The 23,719-nt window shown below is 32.3% G+C and overlaps 2 protein-coding genes across 2 annotated transcripts in view; one reads left to right on the top strand and one right to left on the bottom strand.

Annotated features, from left to right (window-relative positions):
- Positions 1-23,719, top strand: part of LOC144850042 (carbonyl reductase [NADPH] 1-like) — a 93,939-nt gene that overhangs the window by 56,852 nt on the left and 13,368 nt on the right. The gene's annotated exons all lie outside the window — the stretch shown is intronic.
- Positions 118-16,909, bottom strand: LOC144849124 (pyruvate dehydrogenase (acetyl-transferring) kinase isozyme 2, mitochondrial-like). Its single transcript, XM_078706138.1, has 12 exons — positions 16,496-16,909; positions 13,570-13,711; positions 12,965-13,033; positions 12,024-12,087; positions 10,271-10,394; positions 9,549-9,638; positions 7,534-7,611; positions 6,402-6,478; positions 5,753-5,854; positions 4,962-5,075; positions 4,031-4,144; positions 118-3,165 (listed from the first exon to the last, which is right to left on the bottom strand). The coding sequence occupies exons 1-12, from the start codon at positions 16,605-16,607 to the stop codon at positions 2,977-2,979; spliced, it is 1,275 nt and encodes a 424-aa protein (XP_078562264.1). The 5' UTR covers positions 16,608-16,909; the 3' UTR covers positions 118-2,976.

The following is a 23,719-nucleotide window of genomic DNA, read 5'->3' as shown; positions in this document are numbered from 1 at the left end:
TCTGACAAAATCTCCTCTCCTCTTAACAAGACCCGACCGGTGTAGTTTTGTACAGATTTCCTCTGCGCAGTAAATAGAAGAAAAAAAAAATAATACAAAACGCTCTTAACTTCGTTAAACATTATTTATTTACATGGTCAATAAAACCAGTTGGTGTACAAAGGTTGTATTAGATTTCATACCAATCACAAATACACTTTAAAGTACAATGTACCAAGGATACACTCACATGCATTCGCGGTTTGTCTTTGTTTTTTAATTAAATTTACAAAAAAGAGAGGTAGGTTTAACAGATAAAAGTTATATCAACTAGAAATTCTTTCTAAAATACAAATAAACAAAATATTGCACATACCTAAACTCTATTTGTTTTACAGTATTGTCCAAAGAAATTAAAATTTGATAAAACAAATTTTGGGAAAATCAAGAATAATTTATGAGCAAATGCAACGGATGGTCGGAACTTCTCATGAATATTCAATAGATTGATTTATTTTGCAGAATAAATTTACTATAACTTTTAAATAAATAATAACAATGTTGGTTCTTGCAACTCGATTTAAATTAGCATTGACAGAAAAACACAAACTGAAAAATTAGCTTATTCTCTTACAAACTGTGTGGCCGTAAATTATTTTGAACTTTTAGCTTATTCAATTTCAATAACTGTTGTTAAAGTTTAGGTAAGTGCTTATTAAACCCATAAAGAATATGAATATAATATATTTGACTTTAAATATACACTTATATTTTAAATATAGTTCTAGAAAGAACTTTAAATTCAACTCAAAACTTGCATTGTATACATCAATCAAATATATTTAAATATTAACTCTTTCAGTAAAATGCAATGCTAAACTGATAAACAATAAAACCTCTATTAAGGGGTCACATCTGGGGCCAGCATAGTGTCCCCTAAATGGGGGGTGTCCCAAAGGAGGGGTTATATTGTATTTTATCAATTGAATCCATGTTAAAACACAAGGATTGCTGTACTGATACTAAATTATTATTATTATTTAAAATAGTTGTTCAGTTGGCAGCAGAGACATATATGTCTCTGGTTGGCAGTGGTAAATAAACTTACCTTATAAGGTCATACAAAAATCATCAAAGAGATTTGATGAAATGCAGCCTTTTAAAAGAATGACTTATAAACTTCTTTTCTTATTCAATTGTATAACATTAATTAACTAAAGCCTGTTTGTTGAGTACTAACTTAGTCTTGTTAATTAAATACTCAATGGAAAATCCTCCAATTGACAATGCCTATTGTATTCAACTATATAATCCAGATTAGCCCACCTCTTCACCCAACCTCATGTAAAGCTGTCTACACTATCAAACTCTATGTGGCAAAAAAATGTGATGTGCCAATATATGGACATGGTGATGTCATATCACTACCATATTTGGGCATATCACTACCATATTTGGGCACATCACACTAGTTTGATAGTGTAGACAGAGCTTAAGATTCAATGAATTTCAACACAGTTTTTAATAAAATATTCATTTAAACTAAATCCATTATATATTTCTAAAACAAATAAACTGTACAACACTTCAGATAATTCTCTTCATTATATAAAATGCATATGGCAGTTAACGATTTAGAACAGTTATATTCATGGAATTTGTTCTATATTCATCAAGGTCTTTATAATAACCTTTTCTATTTCATAACCAATGTATGATTGCCTGCTACAGTGTTCCAACAAATTGAAACAATAAATTGTATGTACAAATGGTTATTGTCATTCTATTGGTATAACCCAATGATATTGTCCACAACCTTTAAGTTGAAATCATTTACATTTTAGTTTACAATAAGTGATTGGTATATCACCAGCTTCAGGCTTGCATTTTGTTTTATTTTAAACAAGGCAATCTAACAACAGGACACTGAGCTTGCCTTGCCAAGATAGGAACTCATAACAGTCCTTTGATCTTATGTCTGGCTGCGACAAATACCAACAGTACTGTACTATGTACATATTTTCCCCGGCGCACAATGTCTGTTAAGGAGCGTGGAACTGATCGTGTCACAGCCACAGATAGGTTAAAAGTTTTTAATTTAACAACCTTAGAAGAAAGACGACATAGAGGGGACATGATTCAAACATATAATTTTCTTTCTAACAAAGAGGCTATTGATAGTAATTTACTTTTTCAAAAGTCTGAATATCCCGCCACATAAATTGAAAAAGAATAATGCCGTAGTCATTTTTTTACCCAACGAGTCGTAAATTCATGGAATGCTCTCCCTGCCAGTACAGTAAAAGTTGACACAACCATACTATTTAAAAAACAATTTCAGAAGACAAGGGAGGCTAATAAAGGGCCACGACCGGCCCACCTGCCTCTTGCACCACTCATTTAGAGTGGTGTACGGTGAGTTACAGATAAACCCTTTGATCTCCGGAGCTTAGTAGCATCCTGTTGTTAGATCGCCTTGGTTTAAACTATAATAGATGTTCAACTGTAACAGTGGTGTAGAACACAAACAATGGCACGCATGGAGGGTTCATCAACATATACTATGTAATCATGCAACAAAATAAAATGGAATTTACCACATCTTAATCATATCTACTTGACCAACAACTCCAACAAAGATCATGCCATATTCATTCATTTTAAATATAAAACAAATTGGAATGCACTAAAACGATCTTATCATAAATTATTTACAACTAAAACAGTTTCTTTCAAGTTAAAATATATATACATAATGAATAATACCATTACAGTATTGAAAATAAACATTTTCACACTTAAAATATGTGAAAATATTGGATAAAATATATGTGATAAACGCAAAATTCTGTTGCCATCCCATCAATTTGCCATGAGATATACTAGTAAGTGAAAAACCACCCAAGAATTGAACAAGGATACTGGATTAAAAGACAAGCACCAACCCACAGTGCCACTATGCAGCTAAAGTCAGCGAGAAAGACAGGATAATTAATATTAATTAGCTAATGTTACTGGTATGGAAGTCGTCTTGTAGCATCGTGACATACTGCGGTATATAGAGTGGTATGGTCGGACGTGATTACCAGCCCGGCTCCAGTCGTGAGTGATGGCTGGTGTCTTGTAGTGTCTTGAAGCACTGCTGTTGAACACTGGAAGAAGTTCATTCGCCTCGCTTGATAATTTCTGAAAACAAACAAAAATAATCTATATTATTATAGCACTATTCTTTCTCCTCCTAAACTCATCTGCCTATGTAAAGCTTTGTCTGACAAAAAAGTGTGATGTGCCCAAATATGGTAGTGATATGACATCATCATGTCCGTTTATGGGCACATCACATTTTTTTGTTTGATAGTGTAGACAGAGCTTTAGAATTGTTTTGTGAAAAAATATATTATTAGACCAATTTCTTTGCGATATCATGTTCAGTAATAGTAATAACAATAATGGTAGTATTATATAGCACCTAATACAATGTTTCTAAGCACAAAATTTATCAATTTTTGTTTTATATCTTACATCTTTAGTCACATGTGGCCAAGGATTACCAATAGTAAATTAATCACTCTCCTATCAGATGGTGGAGGTGGTAATCCCCGGATACAGGGGCTATTTTGTGAACCCATCAATCAATCAATCAATCAGATTTATATAGCGCCAGTGTCCATAATAATGTTCAAAGGCGCTTGACAAAGTTAAGCAGGAAATGCCTCTGTGTAAAAATGGGTTTTTAGTCGTGTTTTGAAAGTGTTGATGTTTTCAGATGCCTTTATGTCGATTGGCAGTTTATTCCACAAAATGGGTGCTGCACAGATGGCCATATGTCTGAAGTTTCCAGTTCACTGGAGTAACCCAAAATGTTTAGAAACACTTCATTATCCAGATAGGCAAAGAAACAATAAAAAAATTTAACATTTGTATTTTTTTACGATTTATTTTAAAAATTTATTTACTAGAAATTTTCGCTCCGAAAGAGTACCTACAAACATGACGTATGCGATGACGCGATAGAATCACTCAACCAAATGGTTAATTTTGAATAATATACCTTTAAATATATAACAGCATCTGTCCCGTAGCCATCCATTGATGACACCTGCAAATCGCCTTGGAAATATTTTGCATATAAACGACCAATCGGAAGACCAAATCCATAACCAGCCTGCAAAATTAAAATATGAAATATTAATATATATATATATATTAATATATACTATAACCTTCTAGAAGTACAGTATGACCTTGTTTTTAATTGATCCTTGAAAATGATAGATACATAATTGAAAAATTATGCACAATTAAAAAATATTTATAGAATTTATTCACAACAGATTCACAAATATGTACAATATGAATAGAATTATGGATACCAAAATAAACACAAGATCACTATTAATCCAATTAACCAGAAAACTATTATTTGCCAGCTGGTGTATATTTTTTACAATGCAAAATATTAATGACTGAAATGAATTAGAAAGAAGAAGAAGTTCCGGTAAAAATTAACCGATAAAAATTAACCGATAAACTGCCTGTGGAAATGGGGTTTAACCGATTTTACTTGAGAAAAATTAACCGATAATTATCTCATTCCATCTAATTATCTGATAAATGCGATAATTGTTAACCTTTGACCTGAAGGACAAATCACTGCGTTGTTCGGTAATGTCTGATTATGCACACTTTATTTTGTTATTAATTATCTGATTGGTTAAACAATTATCCGATTTTGTTATGGCTGCGGAAACACTGCCTTTATGTTTATACTATTACAGGAGACACCCATTTCAGGAGACACTTTCCCATGAAACAAACAAGGGGAAAGATATATTTTAACAAAACCCTATTCAGGCAACACCTCTATTAAGGGGACACGTATTGGGTCCTGAAAGTGTTCCTGTAATAAGGGTTCTACTGAATATCCTTTATTGATTTAATATTTTATGTAAACAGAACAAGTTAAATAATTGTGAACTTACAAGAGGTGGAATAGTAGTTGTTCCTGGTTTAGGTGGTGAGGGCGCTGTTGTGTACATGTAGTTAAACATTTCATCAGTCACGCTCCTCGGTATACCACCGCCTTCATCAGACACCTAGAAGACAGAAAATAATTAATAACAAACTTTGATCAAACAGATCAAAATATAATGTACGGCATATCCAGTGGCGTAATGGTTATGAGCGCTCACTGGCTAAACCCAGTGGCGCCAGAGCTTACAGGGCCCAAGAGCATGAGAAGCCTCAATGCAACTAGCCAACGTTCGAGGGCCCCTTAGGAGTGCTAAACCAGGGGCCTTTGCCTGCCCCCTGCGTTATGCACTGAGCATATCAACTTTTCATATATTTATTTTTGTATATTAAATTACTTTTATGAGCCTGGTTCTACTACAGCAAACATTAATATTTTTCATTTACTATTTGTACACAAAGTATTGTGAAAATTGTAGATTTGTTTTCTTTTGTATTTAGTTGTGTATGTAATTTTATTTCCTTTTTTTTGTATTTAATGGGGTTGAATTTTCTGACTTATTATGACTCTCCCCCTCCTCCATGAATACATTTCATTGTATTTATATGCAATTTAATTTATTAACAACAAACTTCTTTTCATTGTATTTATATGCAATTTTATTTAGTAACAAACTAGTTTATCATTATGTTATTGTATGTATATGATTATGTATGTTATATTGTGGAAATAAATTGAAATTTAAATATTAAGCCATTACAGTTGACAGTGCATTACACATCTGTGCACAAACTGTCCTACCTTGATTGTAACATCTTCTTTGCCTTTGGTAACCATTACTTTGATCTTTGGGAATTCCTCGGCAGCCACTCCATGGTGCTCCATCACAGCACGCATCGAATTCTTTAGAAAATAAGTGAATGGATTGGATGTTAATTTTTAAACTCAGTGGGTGTTGTGCAGAGAAATTATCTTATAGCAGAAACCATGTGGTGACAAGTGATAAGAAGCAATATGTGTTGGTTTATTTTGTTGCTCTAAGATCTGAGCAAATTACTATTTTGCAAAAGCACAATTCTTTAAAAACCTTGCTTGGTTTTGATTGTATCTCTACAATATAGCTTTGTTCGCTTTTAAATAAGTATGTGTTTGGACTATTGATGTGAAATCGTGGGTTCGAATCCTACGCTCATCGCATTGCTTGTAACCTTCTGCAAGACAATTACTTACGTTTGCCTCTCTCCACCCAGGGTGTACAAATGGGTACCTGGTCAGAACACAACTTTGCACTGATTACTAGCTGCATTATGGGAGTATGTTTCCATACGTGTTTGATCAAAAAATGACTGGGATAATATGTAGAGCACTTAGAGGTTTCGCAACATTAGGCGCTTTATAAATCCAGGATATTACTATTATTATTATATGTTGATAAAGCTGAATAACTCACCTTGAAAATTTCAAATAGTATATGGTAGAGATGGGATGGTACATACACCATGTGTATACCGCTTGTAGGGTCACTTCCTACAAAGGTACAGAAAAGAATTTTGTGAAAGTCAGTCAGAATAAATTGGGGAATTAGTTTTACTAAACGTTTTACATTGAAGTATATCAGACAAGAGGTATAAAAAAATCAGATATATTTCACAGAATAATTAGATACTTATTTACATCAAATTTTGTGATGAGTATTAGAACACATTTGTTCCACCCTGTGAATAACTTAGGGACTATGTGTATATATGTGCATCATATGGGTTCTATTATAATAGTTAATTACAGGCATAAATATAGCTGTTTTTGTATTATAATACTATAGTTTATTCTGCTTATTATTTTCAGTAGTTTAAAATTAAACTTTGATAAAAATAAAGTTCTTTTTTGGGAAAACTATTCTAGCAATAGCACTTTACAACTTTATCAAACATTTCCAGTACTTTTCAGTACTGTACATTGATTTATTATTGTATTAATAATTTTAGTTTGACCTTCTGAAATTGTACAAAGTCAACCTACTGATAACCTGTGAGACATACATTATTAATTAAGTCAATATGTCTAAGGTCAAATTCCAAATTTATTATGGTAAATATTGGTACAGGGTTGAAATTAATAACAAAACAATAAATATACAGTACTAGAAAAAGTATAAACTTTTTTTATAATTTATTTATTAAACTTTGTTTAATGAGGGTGACTCAAAACAGCCGAGGCTGACATGCATGAGGTCCTCAACACTTTAAAAACGATAATACAAAAAACACTGCACTCCAAAACAACTTTTTGGTTCCTCCTTGTAATTGTAACAAAAGCTCACTATAATATATTGTATTGCATTCTGATCTGTTTGGATTTGTAAACATGACAACTTTAAATGAAGTTGTTTTTAGTTGAACATATCTATTATTGTACAGTGTAAAATGTATTGTATTTTCTTCATAAAGGAAAGAAATCGAGACAACTTGAAAGTAAATATGTAATGCAATACTTCTTGATGTACACATCTCTGAATGTAGTAGTATTTAAAATCATCAAAGTGATATGGCACAATGGGAATATGACTAAACACGTTCACTTACCATTCTTTGTGAATATTTCAAGCTCGGGTGAAGCGAGGTAATACTGATCACACAGATATCTTGCGCTGTCATAGGCATCTAAAATACACAAAATGTCATTAAAAAATTATTAATATTATTAATAATAGCCTAAAAATATTACTAATTATTAATTAAAAATTAGTAATTATTTAGTAAAACTTTTAATATTACTGTAAAGCTACAGTATGTTTGTAGGTAGTGGTTCACTTAGGAATAATACACAGGAACAAATTTAATAACTGTATAGTGTACACTACCATAACATTATCAAATAATATAATACATCAGTATTTTATCCTTAAGCTCTGTCTACACTATCAAACTTTATGTGACAAAAAAATGTGATGTGCCTATATATGGACATGATGATGTTATAGCACTACCATATTTGGGCGCATCACACTTTTTTTGTCAAACTAGTTTGATAGTGTAGACAGAGCTTTAAGCCTTGTCTACACTATCAAACTATCCAAAAAATGTGATGTGCTCATGGACACTATGATGTCATATCACTACCATATTTAAGCATAGCATATATGGGCACATCACACTTTTTTTACACATAACGTTTGATAGTGTAGACATGGCTTTATTGCTGTTTAGTTTATTTGGTAGTCCTGTAACCTAAGCAATAATTCAGTATTTTATAATTATTGCTGTTATGATTTAATAGTTCTGTAATAAATGAGCAATAACTAAGTATTTTTATTTATTATCTATCAACCCATCTTGGCATAATACGTGTATACACAAATCAACTGGTGGAATATGCCCTTGATTTATCTATTTATTAAACCTTGATTTAAATATAACTTTACTGAACTGATCCTTCTCTCTTTATACAGTATACGCACAACAAGTCTCTCTTATTATAATGTAGACTATAATACTGTAAGTAAAGTTTTATAGTTGTGTAGTCATATGGTCAATCTATTGTTACCAAAGGCCAGGGTCTACCTCTGTGCAAAAAAAGATAAATCGACAATAGCAGTACAGCTGGCAGCATTAAATACAGCAATTTAAATCCTCTACTTATTGCCAATATTTCCTATAGGTCACTTCCTTCCCGCTATTCAAAACAAACTAACTTACAAACTAGTCTGCACGACACATTTCAGGTTGAAACTGCATTCTGAATCTGATGTTATTTTACTTTTCATGCCAAACTTTGAATAATGTCATTATACTTATAGGTATTACAACACATTATTAATCGGCTCACAAGTAATAGTGTATAATATTATTATTACGAAAAGCATTGTTCCGATAAAAGTGAAAACTGCTCTACAATGAAGCAAGGAGATACTGTATAAAAATATAATGTTACAGTATAATACACTCTTTTTGTGACAAAAAAAATGTGATGTGCCTATATATGGAAATGATGCTGTCATATCACTACCATAATATTTGGGTATATCACTACCATATTTGGGCACATCACAATAGTGTAGACAGAGCTTTAGTGTGTAGGAGCAGGATTCAAAGTGTGGAACACAATGAATGTGAACTGCATGTTTAATGTAGTTACTTAAGCTGTGTTCAGACTTTAAATTTAATTACATGATGTGTAACTTTAATACTCTTGGGAATAACCAGACGACCTGTTCAGACCACAAACAATTTACGCATGTAAACTGTAAAACAATTATTATATCTTATGGTTAATCGGCTTGCTGTTTAAGGTGTAATTAAAAAATCCACCTCATGGGTTTTTGAAACAGCTGGTTTATTCATATGCCATAAGCAAAAATTATGTGTAAATTGTTAAGTCGGAACGGGCTACCATTACCATTAACATTTGTTAAATGATGATGAAATAATTTATTCAAAAATGACAAAAAAATATATTAATTATTGCTTTCATAGCCAGGGGCCCTGATATATGTAAATTACTTTTGAATCACAATTGAAAAGAAAGTGTTTATTTTGAATTGACCTTAATAAATAGATAGCTTGAATAAATATTATGAATTATTGTTGTTGTCACTTACCTTGAGTAACCGACACAACATCACAGTTAGGATCAATGCTGCCAATATGCCTTGATGAGTGACCGTTGGTTTCTGACCCAAACACTAAAGCTATATTTGAATCAATTTATTTCATTAATTATCAACTAATTAAAGGCAATAAAAAATAAACTGGCAATGAAAAAAAAATGGAAAATAATAATAAGCAATGCTGGTCTCTCACACAATTATTATTTCTTTAAAAAATATTTATGTCTATAAATACAACCCAAATAAATGTGCGATGCATGGTCTCTCTCACACAATTATTATTTCTTTAAATACAACCCAAATAAATGTGCTATGCAGTAAATATTAAATTGTTGCATTGCATATATATATATATATTCTATATTTTAGTAAAATGTCTTTTTATAAGTGAAAAAATGTATTTTATTATTATTTTTTTTTTTCTATGGAAGTAATTTAAACTTGATCAAAACTACGAAATGACCTATTCTTTTTTTCTTTTATTAAGCTTCATTTTTTATGTTTTTGGGGCAAAATACATTTTTAAGGTTTCATTTCTTATGTTTTTGGGGCACAATACATCTTTAAAGGCTCCATTTCTCATGTTGTTGGGGTACAATACATCTTTAAAGGCTTCATTTCTCATGTTTTTGGGGGACAATACATCTTTAAAGGCTTCATTTCTCATGTTTCTGGGGGACAATATCTTCAAATTGATTTACAGGTTGACTTACTGTGTTGATTAATTAACATTCTAATGCTAATTCTGCTCATCAGGAATCTATCTAGGAAGTACTGTATATTACACTCTTCATGTGGGTCCACATTCCACTTGCCTTCCCTCATTTCTAGCACCCCCTAAAACATTATTAAAATTAGAATAGTAAGAAGTATTAAGGTCAATACATTTTTAGTAGTTCACTATGTCGGTCGGTCGGTCTGTCAGTCCGGTATCACTATGCGTTTTATCGCTTTTATGTACTTTTTGAACTGTTTTGATGTACAGAAAAGTTTTAAAGTACATTACTTTTTGAAAGTTCATTTTTTTCTGAGAGCACGCGACTTATGGCTGTTGGCCTTGTTTATATGTATACAGTAAAAAAAAGTTAAAGGTGAGTCTCGTGTTCAGTTTGAACGTAGAGGAATGAGCTGTTAGGAGCTCATTGTACTAAGCCTCGGCATTATGTGGTAGGGTACTCGCCAATTCCTTTCCACGCTGCCTTATCTTCCCTAGTATTTTTAACTCATATACAGCTGAGTGGACTGAGAGTTTTCGATAACTGAACCAGCGTCTCTCTGTATGACAGAGTGTCCAAACCACTCGACTACCAAACTCCATAGTTTCATGTATGTAAAATTACTAAATGAAACACACCAATGTTGCAGAAGAAAGAATTATTTAAAAACACATCAAAGGCAGACTTGCTCAACTGTTACCACGCCCAGTAACAGACGTGTAATGCTTTAAATCTATTGTTAATTATGTGAACAAGACTTATGACATTCTACTGTCATTGACAGTGCATTGTTTGTACTTCTATTGTAGATAAGTATATTTACATGTGATTTGCCTGCCAACATTTATAACATCTAAACTTTGTTGAAGTTCAATAGACTTAGATTTGCAAACAGCAAGATACTGATAGTACTATGCATTGTTATAGGATTCCAATTCTATTTTAAATAGGTATATTTACATTCTTTACTACATTTGATTTGAAATCAGGACAACTTAAAACAGTAGGATAGCATAGTATACTGAGTACTAAAATAATACATTGCTATAGGTTTTCAATGTTAAGCTCTGTCTACACTATCAAACTTTATGTGACAAAAAAATGTGATGTGTCTAAACATGGACATGATGTCATATCACTACCATATTTAGGCATATCACTACCATATTTGGGCATAAATGGAAAACAAAATACTTTTAAAATACTTTAAGTACAGTATACTAAAAAATACAAGACTCTCAGAACTTCAGATTCTCTTGAGCATTACCCAATTGAAATTCTCCTTTGTACCAGCAAGATTTTTCACATGATTGATTACCACTATTCAACGCCCTTTTGATAATGGGACTTGAAATACAAACGTTCATCATAAAATGAACTTTTTTTTTCTTTTTTTTTTTATTACTCAATTTAATTCAATTTTATTTTCATAATTTCATAATAACATGACATTTTTTTTAAAGTACAGTAGAATGCACTTATGCTGGAGAAACTTAAATAAGCTCAGATGGCTTTAAGGCTAGTTCCACCAAAAAAAAAGAATAAAGCTACATACACTTGATTGTTTATTGTCAATGAATTTTAACTTCTTCAGTGTCAACTTCATAAAAAATGTAAAATTTAATTTGGTAAAACATTACATATGATTTCAGAATAGTTGGTTGACCTTTCTATAACTTTACAATAATTCTGAGAGTAACCTTTCACCTGTCCCTTAACCAAATGAAATATAGATAGATTGTATAGATACCTGTGCTATTGTCTCAACTACATTTGCATGTCTGTTTCGTATTGTTGTCAAACTTTCTGTAAATCTGAAAAATAAACGGCATAAAATTATTCAATAATTATAAAGTTAAAGATGTATTGTCCCTTTGTCAAATTCCAAAAAAATAAAAAATAAAAGATTTCGAAAAAAAGTGGGTCATTTTGAAGTATCATAATAGTTATTAACTTTCACCAAAAATTAGTCGAAAAAAAAATCATTTAACTGAAATACAGACGTTTTTTGGTTCAAAAAATAACTTTGACTTCCAGTCAAAGTTTTCAATCAAAACATACCTCATAATGCAACGCGCTTATTTGGCTACTCTGTATGCATACTCATAAAACTTCCTCGCGATCTGTGTGAAAACACCTTCTCAACCGTTAAGAGTTGTAAACAATCCTAATTAGCATCATGCATAATGTATACTCGTGGTTTGAAATCTTTGTTTACTTTCGCTCGCGACGATTTTCCAGACGAAATGTAATCAAATTAATTTAGCTTTTAATTACGTAAAATTGTTGTTTTTGACTCGAATTTTCGACTTAAAGTGAATAACTTTAATATTACTTTGATATGGCCAATTTAAATTTAGAATATTTTGACCTTCATTTTTTTGTGTTTCAAGGGACAATACATCTTTAATATAGATAGATAGATAAAATTTTATTCGTCATAAAATAAATAAAATTACATTATGAAAATTGTCTTCCTTGGCAAGAATATAAATATAAAAAGACCATATATAACATATTTAAAATACTTATAAAACAAATTATACAAAAATATTTATAATATACTGCACAGGTATGAATAGTGAAGGCATCGGTATTACAAACTTCTCTTAAATCGTGAAATAAAAATATGAATAGCATTTGGAACAAAAGATAAATATGATTACATTTTTTTAAAGTGAGATACTGTACCTTTCTCTTGTTGGTGAATCATTCACTGAATCTTCAAATTCTAGGAGATCTTGCAATGTTTGTAAATACCTAAATGGAAAAGAATTACAAATTATCAATACATGATTAACTATTGTATATTGTTTACAAAATACTGTATTGTCTTTTTGATAATGTAATGTTAAATGAAATGGTTTATCAGGGAAAAATTTCATTTTAAAATTTTGTTTGCTAATCAAACTAGTTTTTGAGTCGAGAAACATAGTTTTGTATTGTATTTTTTTGCTACACAACTGTAGAAATGTGTAGCAATAAGGTTGTTTTGTATAGCTTTTTGCTATGCTTCACTGGCGAAGTTATTCACTGTTTATACCAATTACCAATGAATTTAATCTAATTTTGTGCCATAAATAACATAAAACTGGAAATCTTTTTATAATCCGATAAAGGAAACGATGATAGTTCATGTAGAGAAACACTTTCCCTTAACAACTTAAATTACTTACTTGAGTGTCATTGAAGAGACATCCTTATTGGATGACAAGCTGTTTAAAGACACTTGAAATGTACTGTACACTTACCAGCTAATTTAACTGAAGGCATTTTGAAATATACTGTACACTTACCAGCTATTGACTAATTTAACTGAAGGCATTTTTAACAGTTTTTCTGGTAGAAGATTCATCTCCTTCATCATATTGCAAATTCTGATTGGAAGTTCTTGTCTTAAAAACTCAAATGATTTCTTCTCATTTGCACTCTTCATACCTGTGAAATGGACACATTTATTCCATTAAAACTAGTACCAATATATTTATTACTTAATATCAATTACTAATAAACAACAACCCCACCTCAATAATAATTTTATTAGGAGTGTCCTCAAGTTACACTTATATTAAGACACTTTTTCGAAAAACGAACAATATAGGTTTTAACACTTTTATTGGCCAACCCATATTCAGGGTTACACCTCTTACTTTGGTCCCAAAGACATTCTACAGACTGTACTTCTGTGTTTTAGTAAATAGCTAACCCACATACAGTACTACAAAAAGTCATGACATTGTAAAAAAAAATAAATTTGTTTTATTATGGATTGTTTTGTTCTGGTATTTCACCTTTAAATTAGAGAAAAATAAATGACACTATTATTGTAACAAAGGTCAACATTGAAATTAATTATTCAAACAATTAGTGAAGATTTGTGGTTATAAATCCAGGTTAGTGGCAAATGATAATTTGAAATTGCAATTCATTAAAAGTATCGTAATTTCCTTTTTAAATATGATTACTAATATTATTACTAACTAAATGAAAATAAGCATGACATTTAAATTTATTTTTAAAATGATGATTTATCGAACACAGAGAACAAAATTGATCATAGATTTTTCTTATAATGATTGATATAGTTACTACTAAGTATTATCACTGGAGTATGGTAGTAGCCTGTAATCTAGTAATTTGTAACAGTTTGAAAATGTTCAACATTCAACAAGCATCTTTTCTCATTTAAAGTACATATTTGCTTACTGTACAGTACATGACATGGTTTAAGACTAATACTAATAATGCATATATTTAAATTTACAGTATTCAAGCTGTCGTAAACATGAAACAAATGATCATATACTGTATTTTGGACAAATAAATGCTTGTATGCAGCATGTTCATTCATTCATAATTCTCTACAGTTGTCACTGTAATTTATTCAATTAATATTACTAATTTTAAATAATCCCCCTTTACATTCAATCTATACATTTAGCTGTTTAGTTTTGAATCATGGCTTGCCTCTTATTTTTTTACTATATTATTTAAATATAATCAGTGCATCTATTGGCTGTTTAGTCTACTACTACAGATTTTCTAACTATAGTAGTATAGTATTTAGTATACAGTACATATTAAAAATTAATTATTGATGTAGTGTAAACAAATTTGCTTGACGTCATCAACCACTATGTTCCAGTGGAATAAATCATGAATGACAAACGTCATTACAAAGCAGTATAGTAGTCAGTGTGAAGCAGCATTCTAAGTGGCTAGTTATGTGGGTGTGTACGAGGTTGGTGCAAGGTAATTTGCATCACAAACAGGATATATCAATATCATTGTACTGTATTATTATACCAAGCTAAGGTATGCAAGTCATAATCACCATGCAACTATCAACTGCATCAATATTTATTGTATTCTAATACTTATAATCATTAAGTATCAGATACAAAACCCTTCTTTACTATTTTTATTTAAAATAACTATATTTATTAAAAAATACCATGTACAATGGTATAATATAATCCAATTTTTATTCCCATTTATTTCATCATTTTAATCGCATGATAAGAAAAACATGTAGCAAACAAGGTTTTTGTTTAATATTTTGAACTTTGAACAAATATAAATATTTATAATGAAGAAATATGAGTTCAACCAGAGTCTAAAAAATGATGCAATAGCATTTAATGACCCAGTAATGATAATAACAGATGTTAAAGATGTAAGGAAATTATATTAGGCCCATTGACATCTAATAATCTAAGATTTACCATCTTAAAATTGTGTTGATTTTTCAAAAATATAATTAATGACAGTACAATAAAGGTACATTTATTTATGTTCTTATTATGCAATTAGTATACAATAAAATAGAATCAAGTTTGACTAGGCCTAGGCATAATAATATATTATTAATGTAACACTCTGACCATCAGGTCAACAACCCTGTATCACTATTTCTCCCTACTCCAGCTAGTAACATTCCTTGAATGATGAGGAAACAGTAATTGATTAAGGATGTGGGTAATAGGAAAATGAATAAAGAGTAGCTAGGGACAGGAAGTAAATGTTACTATAGCTGGAGTAGAGAGAAATAGTGATACAGGGTTGGTCAGATTGTTACATTAGTATATTAATGACAGTCAATTTAAATTATATTACAACAATTTTAAAGTAATATTTAAATAGTGTTATTACTGTAGGAGTGTTCTTTTATTCGTCTCTATTGTCTGGTTCTCGAATCTTACACAAAGGAAAGAAAAAATTGTAAAGTGGGCGAGTAAAATCATCGGCATTAGCCTTGAGCCTCTTATTTCGCTTCATGAAAGGAATTTAAAAACTGAAGTTGTAAAATTCGTCGGGATCGCGTTCATCCTCTAAATAAATTATTTAAGCTTAGCCAAACTGATCACTCTGGCCTAAATCAAAACACTAAACGCTGCAAACAATCATTGGCTTATATTTAATATCAATTCATGTATTTAATAGCAAGTTTGTAAGATCTCTATAGAATCAGCTTTAATTCATTGTCAAATTACATGTACAGTAAATCAACCAACCAAATTTCTTTTGTACCTTGAAAACGGCAAATAATATCGTATCATTCATAATCATATTTAGGCTATATTATTATTATAAACAAAAAGTGTACAAAATATAACAATTTATCACAATATAAATGAATACTAGGCCTAGGCTAGGCCCTACAGAACAGTAGAAAATAAAAATAATACAAGTTATAATAATAATAAACTGCTGTGTACTCACCAAATTCTAAAAACTGCTTTATAGATAAAGGTGATGGTGAAAATCTGGAATAATGATCCATACGTGCTGGTAACCCTTTTAAAGAGTTCAGTAATAATAGGGTAAGCTTCATTGTTTATAGTCAAAGTTGAGCTAGGCCTAGAGGAAAGCCTTCCTTGACGGAGAAGAGAATTGGCGTGTAGCAAAGGAGTTCAGTCCTGCTGCTGTGCAACAATTTCCAAGAAGCAGGGGAGGGTGTGTGACAATCGGGCTTAGTAGCTATAGGCTGCTAGACGTTTGTGAACGTTGAAAAATGAAGACGATGAAAACAAATTAAAAGTATTGAATAATAAACTTAGATCAAGTTTAACACATTTCTGTACTCAGTTCGTTGATAACAATAACAAACCCATCTCTTGCCTCTCTGTCTTCTCTGTGCGTCGTGTGAGCCGCCCACAACAAACAACAAGCAGCTGACGTGTGTGGAAGTAGTCTCGTATTTGTTCGTAATTTTCCACCATTGAACAGATTTTGTGCGCATGCGTACAAGGTGTTGGGTATCAATATCGCGGGAAAATTACGTTCGTATAATTATTTTCAATCAACAATCAATATTTTTTGCTTCTTTTATTGATAAGAATTCAAGACATATTGTCCCCTTAAAACATTTTTCTCAAACAAATAATTATGTTCTATAACTGATATTCACTTCGACCATAAAATTTTTTCCCCGAAAAAAATGTTTTCAATTTTCTGCAGCAGCCAATTTAAAGATGTATTGTCCCTTTGACTAATTCCAAAAAAATAAAAAATAACAGATTTCGAAAAAAGGTGGGTTATTTTGAAGTATCATAATAGTTATTAACTTTCACCAAAACTTTGTCGAAAAAAAAATCATTTAACTGAAATACAGACGTTTTTTTGTTAAAAAAATAACTTTGACTTCCAGTCAAAGTTTTCGATCAAAACATATCCCATAATGAAACGCGCTTGTTTGGCTACTCTGTATGCATAATCATTAAAACTTTCTCACGATCTGTGTGAAAATACCTTCTCAACCGTGACGAGTTGTAAACAATCATAATTAGCAATGCATAATGCGTACTCGTGGTTTGAAATCTTTGTTTACTTTCGCTCGCGACGATTTTCCAGACGAAATATAATCAAAATAATTTACCTGTTAATTACGTAATCTTGTTGCTTTTGGCTCGAATTTTCAACTTAAAGTGAATAACTTTAATATTACTTTGATATGGCCAATTTAAATTTAGAATATTTTGACCTTCATTTTTGTGTGTTTCAAGGGACAATACATCTTTAACCGTTTAATTTGTCTTTTTATAAGGTAAAAACATTATTTTTCCGGGTTTTTTTCTGCAGAAGTGATTAACTTTACTAAAACTACAAAATGCCCAGAATCTGGAGATGTCATTAAATATATCTTAACTGACAACCGAGAGTCATGGATATACAGTCAGTATCACAGTTATACACCTACATTTTTGTACATACTCCGATAGAACAGTTGTAGAAACGGGTATCATATTACGCCCTAAAATTATTTTTTCTTCTCATTTCTTTGGTTGATGATTGTGACAGACAGCCTGACTGACTGAAAACGACGCCGCCACGCCCAATACAAAACTGAAACAAGTTTTGTTTGTACAACTCAGTAAAAGAGTAATATCAAAACTGTTAATATTATACTCAGTTGTGATTTTATTCTGACAAACATACTTAGTGTCGTGCCTCCAATTAGCTTGTGCCTCTGTTTTGAAATATAGAAAACAAATTAAAAAATGGATACAAGATATAGGCCTACGGTAAGAGAAAAATTTCTTTGTACTCAAGCAACTAGAAATTTCTGCTCAAATTAAAACGTACTATATGCTTCATGAGGCCTATTCCTAATGCATGAAATTAATAATATAGGTCTAATAATAAATTATATATAATAATATATACGAATTTGTAAAGTGCCAATTCCAGCAACAATTAGTGAACATTCTTGTCACATCGTGTCATCGGCAGCCAACTACGGCGCCATTACGTCTGTCCACGGTTTATAGTCCTTATCCGAGAAGACTTGTTCTACCACCAGAACCATGGAGCGAGTGAGCCTCGAACCCCACTTGCTGATGTTATGGCTATGGATTACGGTTCCACTGTCTTAACCGCTCGGCCACACTCACTCACAATTTAATTAATGTCTTGTTGTTCACTTTCAGCGAATGACTATTGTAATGACAGAAATGCTGTAGATTCAATAATTTAAATTACAACCCGTCGGTATGAGAACTATGTAATAAATACCATTGAGCAATTCTTTTATTCATTAGTCTGATAGTTCGACCTTACACAATAATGTAATATATTATGTAATGTAATCTTCTGTAATCTGTCCCCCAAAAACACGAAAAATGAAGATTAATTAAATCAGACTTTAAATAGATTATTTACGGTAGTTTTAATAAAGTTAATCACTTCCATAGAAAAGAAAACAAAAGCAAAATAATGTTTTCATTTATAAAATAACATAATAAATGGTTAATTCAACCAAAAATCCATTGGCTGGCAGCCATTTTCTTGCTTTAAATTACAGTTTTTTCAGGTAAATACATATTTTTTTAATCAATTTTTGGTCAGAGTGGATAACTATTATGGGACATTTAAATGGAATATTCAACAGAAAATATTACATCTTTAGGAGCAAGTTAATTGGTCAGATGTTTGGCCTCTCTCTGTGGATACTGAGAATGCCGGTACTCCGAAATACGTCATCATTCTGACCAATTAATATTTCATATTGCTGTACTTATAATATGTCGTCATTATTGCTTTTTATCACAAATATTCTTTTTATTGAGACAGATTTTAGGTCTAATAACGGTCTTGCTGACCACCTTTTCATCGGTCAACTCCACAACTATATCCACTCAACCCCGAAATGCTAAGATCTGTGAAGCCAGTGTTTGTGTCTGTAAGCCAGGATATTTTGGTTCGCAATGCGAACACCGATGTGAACCAATTCCATCTAATATTAAACCCGATAACGTTAAAAACTGTTCTGATTCCCAACGATGTTTGTGTGAACCAGGATGGTACGGTTGCCTCTGTGATAGTCGCTGTCCAGACCCATTTTATGGCCCACGATGTAGAGATGTTCACGAATGTAATCGAGACAATATTGAATCTTACGACAAAATCAACGGTGGCTGCAGTTGTAGTGCAGGTTGGATGGGAAAACACTGTGATAGCAGATGTGCTGATTGGACATTTGGGACCAAATGCGAACATAACTGTACATGCAATCACAACCGTACAGAGTTTTGTGAATGGACCACAGGCGAATGCGTTTGCAGAGATAACTGGAGCGGAGCAACCTGTGATGACTGCGATGGCTGTCACTGTACTGATGAATGTTCCAGCAAATCAGCAGGTATAAAAAAGATCGAAATATTTCTTACCAAAAAACGATTTTTTTTTAAATTGTTGTTCTTTTCCTTTATTATTAATAATGCTTTTATTGATAGTCTATTTGATAAATTCCAGAGCTAATGCCCAGGAGTCCGAGTTTTAACATTCCAATTTAGAATCTCTTCCCAACGTGTTTTGGGTGTGCGTTAGACTTGCTCCATTTTTTGTCTGTTAAGCGTGGTTCCCACTAGCGACGCAACGCAAGGACGTAACGCAACGCAAGTGAATTGACCAATCACAAGCGATGGCTAATTCGCTTGTGATTGCTAACTGTCTATAACTTCGCTTGTCATTGGTTAAAACGCTTGCGTTGCGTTTACGTCCTTGCGTTACGTTCTAGTGGGAACCAAGCTTTATGTCAGTCGGACGTTTCGATTTTTGTCTGGATAATCAAGTAGTATACGTATGAATCGCCATTATGTGCAAAAATATTTATCTTTTTACTAAAGTAAAAACTCCGTCTGGAACCCAGAGATGTGCGTATGCCCAGTCCGAGTTTACAAATTCCCATTTTGTCAGCCCTGGTGGTGAACTAAACTTTCATGGTAACTGTTTCCTAATGCTTCCATTCTCTTGAATATAACTGCCTAAAGGAGCGGCGCGAAAACTACAAGAATAAAGATACATTATAGAGGAACCATAATGCTTAAAGCCTGTCTACACTATCAAATTTTATGTGACAAAAATGTGATGTGCCCATATGGACACGATGATCATTATTTGGGCACATCGTCACATAAAGTTTGATAGTGTAGAGCTTTAAGCTTGGTTCCCACTAGAACATAACGCAAGGACGTAAACGCAACGCAAGCGTTTTAACCAATGACAAGCGAAGTTATAGACAGTTAGCAATCACAAGCGAATAAGCCATCGCTTGTGATTGGTCAATTCACTTGCGTTGCGTTACGTCCTTGCGTTGCATCGCTAGTGGGAACTACGCTTTTAGTGTGAAATCAGGGAATGTGTTTATAACACAAAATACAACAGAAAATAAAAACTTAGATGGTATAGCAAATGAAACTTCATAATTTTATTTTTAGTCGCATACCACTTATTATGGTTTCAATTGGGAATTGCAATATTAGCAACAATTGCTTTTATCTTACTTCTGGTCATCGTATACACAGCAGCCACAAAGAAAAGAAGGTATGAATGAACCAAAATCTAAAGTCCAGTCCAAAATAATGTAGCCCTTGCCATAGACAAAATACTTACCCGTACCCGGTATCCGGGCGCGGATTTAGGCGGGGCTGGCTTTAGTCCCCCTCCCCCCTTGATCTATAATGTTGGATCCGCCCCTGGTATCCATGCCCTGATCTACTACCTATTGTAAAGCTTGGTTCCCACTGGTGACGCAACGTAACGCAACCTACGCAACGTAAGAAAATCCCCTACTAATAATTGTGTTTTCCCCCGCCTGCGTGAAATCAAACCTGCGATGTTTGCAGCACTGTTGCGTCGTCGGTTCCCACTTGTGATTACGCAATACAGCACTTTGCGTCAATGCGTCGCTGCGTTGCGTTCTAGTGGGAACCACACTTAAGAACAAGTATTCATTTTGTAGAATGAGGGAAAATACACATACATGGTTATGTAAATCTGAAGTAACACAATTACAAAATCTGTAAACATGTTTTTTCTTAAACATAATATATAGAAACAAAAAGTTTACGCCTCCGATACCGGCCTCATCCATCGGCGACAGTACGTCTATCTACGACGAAGGTGACCAAGAAGTGTATATAAACATTAGTAAGCTATAGTTTAATGTAATAAACACTATTTTTGACACAAATATTTAAAATAAATAGTTACTTTACATAATATCGTCATAGTAGCTCAATATAGTTCACGATTATAAAATGTGTGCGCAATGTCGCAGTGTCGCTTGCTCATTGGTCAAAAATACTTTTTATAAAACTGTCCGATGAATTGAAACGAAAGTTTAATACAGTACAGTCTTTGAATTCTATCCTTTTTTTTGGACATAATATAAATGCACGCATGCGCAAACCAAGTGATGATAAATATTGTAAACTGGTGAATATTTTTAAAGATATTTCCGTTATAACAATATCTTCTTTAGGCCTACAACAGTTACATTATTATGATTAATTGAAACTAAATCTTTCTAGTGGTCGTAGTTTTAAAAGAGAGTATACTTTGTGTTGGATTTTAGAGGTTTTTTGTTTGTTTTTTCTTATAGATCAGATGGGTCAGAGCGTGGATTGTATATTCGACTCAACTTCCTGGCATCACTCTTCCATTCAAGAAGAAGAATACACGAATGTCTGTGCACGATTAGAGCTTAGTCCATCAACACTAAAGCTTGGTTCCCACTAGCGACACAACGTAACAAAACCTACGCAACGTAAGAAAATGCCTTTCTAATAATTGTGTTTTCCCCCGCCTGCGTGAAATCAAACCTGTGATGTTTGCAGCACTGTTGCGTCGTCGGTTCCCACTTGTGATTACGCAATACAGCACTTTGCGTCAATACGTCGTTGCGTTCTAGTGGGAACCATGCTTTATGAACATATTTTATTTTCGGTTGCCTTTAATCTCCGGAGCTCAGCATCTTGTTGTTTTTGCATTGGTTACACCAGCAAAATATTAACGGAGCTGATTATTGGTACAGTATTGTATACAAATTTATCAAGGTAAATTCTGTAATACGGTGTCATATCTGTGTCACATGCGTTACCGTATCAGGCTATAAGCCCAACATAACCTGTATTACAGGATTTGCATCATCATACTAAACAGATAATGCCATATGTGGATATACAGTCTCGGGTTTTATAGTCAAGCAGAAATTCCAGAGAAGTTTGTTATAATTTATTATTTCTTCATTTATTTCGTTTAAATTAACTTTTCATAATAATTATCACACTAAAATAAGCATCATTTATTTGTACGGCAAAAATAACAATATCATCATCATTACAAATCATCAATACTTAATAATTAATTAAAAAACCAAAAATAAAATACCCACTTCCAAGTAATATTGAATTAAAAATCAACTACATTTACATAGATCAATATACGGGTCCCATATGTGCAGTTCAATTAACACTTGTTGGAATTGGAATTCAATGAATATAGTATAAATTGCTCTATCCACCAGATAATGACATTTTATATTGTACAGTTCCTAACTTATCCTATATGTTTATTGGTTATCCGCAACTTAGTTGCAGGATAACCCATGTGATTGTAAATATCTTTTTTTTTCATCATCTTTGTTCTTCTTTCTTTCCCGGAATTTTGTTGCACGCATATCTCTCACCCTTGTCAACATAAGATTGTATAACTTTGTCATAAGATTGATCTGTAGCTGTAGATGTGCAGGAAACTTTGTTATATGACGTTAGAGTCGCGTAGCGCAAGTTACGCGCGATTTTATGAATTTCAATGTTTGGTCATAGATTATAAACCAAAAGTCATTTTGTATTGACACTTGGTGAAAATTTAAGTCATATCAAGGGCAAACTTTCTATGGATTAAAAATGGCATGTTTTACAAGAAGTTACGCGCGCACGCGCATTTAAAGTTTCAAAATGCGAAAAAATAATTTCTAATCAACTTTCTGCGCTGATCATGACATTTTAAGCATGTCAAAAATTCCCGTGCGCGCGAAAAATTTTACGCGTAAGGTGCGCACGGAGCATGAAAATCATGTGTTTTTTTCTTGAATTGTGATTTTCTAGCCTTTCCTAGTCATTTAAAAAAAGATTGACATCATTTCAAATTAAAATGACGTCA

This window comes from Antedon bifida, chromosome 1 (assembly GCF_963402885.1).
Source record: "Antedon bifida chromosome 1, ecAntBifi1.1, whole genome shotgun sequence".
Taxonomy (NCBI): Eukaryota; Metazoa; Echinodermata; class Crinoidea; order Comatulida; family Antedonidae; genus Antedon; species Antedon bifida.
Note: the sequence above shows the minus strand (reverse complement) of the source record. Positions and strands in the feature narration are given on the sequence as shown.